We start from the raw sequence: 2,623 nt of genomic DNA, 5'->3' as shown, positions 1-2,623 counted from the left end.
TGCAGCGACTGCCTGTCTCCAGCCCGCTGCCCCGCCCACGCGGCCCCTGACCTTGTCCTCAGTGACAGGCACCGTGTGCACGGGAATGGGCCTCCAGGAGGACTCGGGGCGCCCCGGGGCGGCCTCAGGGAACAGCCCGGCCAGGTTGGCCTGGGCGCTCTCTAGAGTCCTGTCGAAGTCCGTGCTGCGAACATACACCTGGGCAGGGCAGGGCGCGGCAGGTAAGAGTCAGGTGGGGCCTGCCGGCTGCCACAGCAGATGAGGAGCTTCAAGTTCATTGGCAGGGTGGGTTAAAGGTCATGAAGAGGGGTCAAAGGAGCCGGAATTCAAAATGCATCGAGACCAGAGCAGCTGGCTTCCTGTTTGAATTCGGGATCCAGGGTCAGTGGCCAGTGTTGGGAGCAGCAGGGTAGTTGGTCGAAGGTGAGTGGACATGTTGGATGGAGGTCAGAGGTCAGTGAGTGAAGGTCAGAAAGGAAGAGTATCGTCCGTCCTTGGAGACGAGGTCAGAGGTTAAGATGAGAAGGGCAGGTTGGCGGGCAGGTCAGAGTTCAGTGCATGTACACTAGGGGTCAGAGGTCAAATGGAATGACCCTGTGGGATCAGGACACAGAGGATATAGGAGAGTCAGGCTGGAATGGTGGAGGTCGAGGTTGGGTGCAGGGAAGCAAACTGAACTAACAAGGGTCAAAGACAGAACAGATCAAGTATGAGGGTCAGAGGTCAGAATGTCACGCTGGGGCTGATGGAAGTCAGAGGTGCAAGCCAGAAAATAAAGTCAAAGTTGGCAGGGTCAGAGGTCAAGCTGAGACAGGGTGGAGTGAGGTCAGTGGTCAGGGTAAGTTAGTCCATGGTCCCCAGGGCAGAGAGGGGATGCTGGGCAGAGGTCAGGGGGAGGAGGTGGTTCAAAGGCCAGAGGCAGGGACTGGGGGGCACAGAGTCGGCAGAGGCCAGGGTGGGGGTTCAAGCAGGCCCCGTGGAATTCAGGGTGGCGGTACCTCCTCCCGCCGGTACTCAGGGCTCAGAAAGGCCTCGTAGCGGCTCCTCAGGAAGCGGCCCAGCTCCAGCTGCTGGCGGACCCCCTCCTGGGGACAGGGCAGGCCTCAGTGGACCCTCCCCCCACCTCCCCACCCTCCCTCAGCTGCCCCTCCCTGCTCCTCACCCCAGTCAGCTGGCCCAGGCCTCGCGGCCACAGGGTGGAGATAGAGGCCTTGTGCGGGTCCGTGGGGTAGGAGGCCAGCGGAGCCCGGTCACCATGGCGGAACACCTGGGGGCAGGACCTGTCAGGGCTGGCCCGGGGGCTGAGGGGCAGGCCAGGGTAGGGGGCACCTCACCACAGCCACAAACACCAGGGGTCCCTCCGGCAGGGCCTGGGGCGGCGGCAGCAGCAGCAGCAACAGAAGCAGTGCAATGGGGTGGCCCTGAAACCCCGGCCCGGCCATTTCACACAACCCAGATACTGAGCTCAGCCGCGCTCTGCGCCGGCCGCTGCCCCACCTGCTCATTACCCCCCCCGGCAGCCCCCAGAGAGCAGGCCCCAGCTTGCCTTGCCTGGGGCCAGGCAGATTCCTGGGTTCCAGCTCCCCCAGTGCCTTGGATTAACCCGTTTCAACTGTACCCCACTGGGAAGGAGTTGATACAGTGGTCATGCTCCCCACTGTGTGGAGGGGGAAACTGAGGCACAGAAGGGCTAAGGGACATGCTGAGGGAACAAACACAGCTAGTGAGTGGCAAATTTTACTCTACATGCCTTTAACCTGGGCACGGAGGCAAGAAGAGAGAGCCCACACCACAGGCGTCTCCCCCTAACGTAAGATTTATCTTATGTATGCATACAGGATCTGGGGTACAGCAGAGGTGCAGAAGGTGGGATGAGAAGAGTCCCCAGGGAAAGAACAGAACAGGCAGATCCACTGAGATATACTGCGGAAGGGAGCAGCGGGCGAGACAGGAGAGGTCTGCTGTGGGTGACCCTGTGGGTCACTCCCTGGCTGGGGATGGAACTCTGTTGCAGTGGCTGGCAATAGTTTGATAACACTGAGACTTAACCCTTGTGCCACCAAGGTTCCTTTTCTTCCTCCCTCCCTAAATATCAGAGCTCTTTGAGGCCCTTGAACTGCTTGGAGATTACACCCCCATCCGATGCCACTTACAGCTGTCCAAGCCAGCATGGACAAGTGGTTGAACACCCAAACCTGAGAGCTGGGCAGGCTGGTTTCAAAGCCCAGCTTCAGTGTTTTCAAGCTGTGTGACCTTAGGCAAGTTACTGCACCTCTCTATGCTTCCATTTCCTCATTCATAAGAAGGAAACATGCACAGTCTATAACTTTCAGCCAGCCATTTGAAGGTTTAAATGAGCTCAGGAAAAGGCTGTTTTGCAGGGTAATAAAAAAAAAGTAGTGGCATGTATTGCTGTACCACAAATTACTCTAAAACACAGTGACTTCAGACAGTGGCCCTTTATTATCTCTCACAGTCTTTGTGGCCCAGGAGTTGGGGAATGGCTTGACTGGGTGGTTCTGGCCCAGTGTCTCTCCTGAGGTTACTGGCCAAGGTCAGCTGGCACTGGAGGAGACACGTGCAAGTTCAATTATGTGGCTGTTGGCAGGAGGCCTCAGCTCTC

At 58.3% G+C, this 2,623-nt stretch overlaps 1 protein-coding gene across 1 annotated transcript in view; it reads right to left on the bottom strand.

The window, feature by feature from the left end:
- ACPT (acid phosphatase, testicular) overlaps positions 1-1,442 on the bottom strand; it is a 4,409-nt gene extending 2,967 nt beyond the window's left edge. Inside the window, exons 1-4 of the mRNA XM_004694037.1 lie at positions 1,335-1,442; positions 1,163-1,267; positions 999-1,085; positions 2-198 (exon numbers count right to left, since the gene is read on the bottom strand). Of these exons, the coding sequence (XP_004694094.1) occupies positions 2-198; positions 999-1,085; positions 1,163-1,267; positions 1,335-1,442 (497 nt within the window). The remainder of the gene's footprint in view (position 1; positions 199-998; positions 1,086-1,162; positions 1,268-1,334) is intronic.
- Between the last annotated feature and the right edge of the window lie 1,181 nt (positions 1,443-2,623).

Source organism: Condylura cristata, unplaced genomic scaffold, assembly GCF_000260355.1.
Source record: "Condylura cristata isolate star-nosed mole 26May11 unplaced genomic scaffold, ConCri1.0 scaffold00041, whole genome shotgun sequence".
Taxonomy (NCBI): Eukaryota; Metazoa; Chordata; class Mammalia; order Eulipotyphla; family Talpidae; genus Condylura; species Condylura cristata.
The sequence above is the reverse complement of the archived record's forward strand: the minus strand, read 5'-3'. Positions and strand labels throughout refer to the sequence as shown.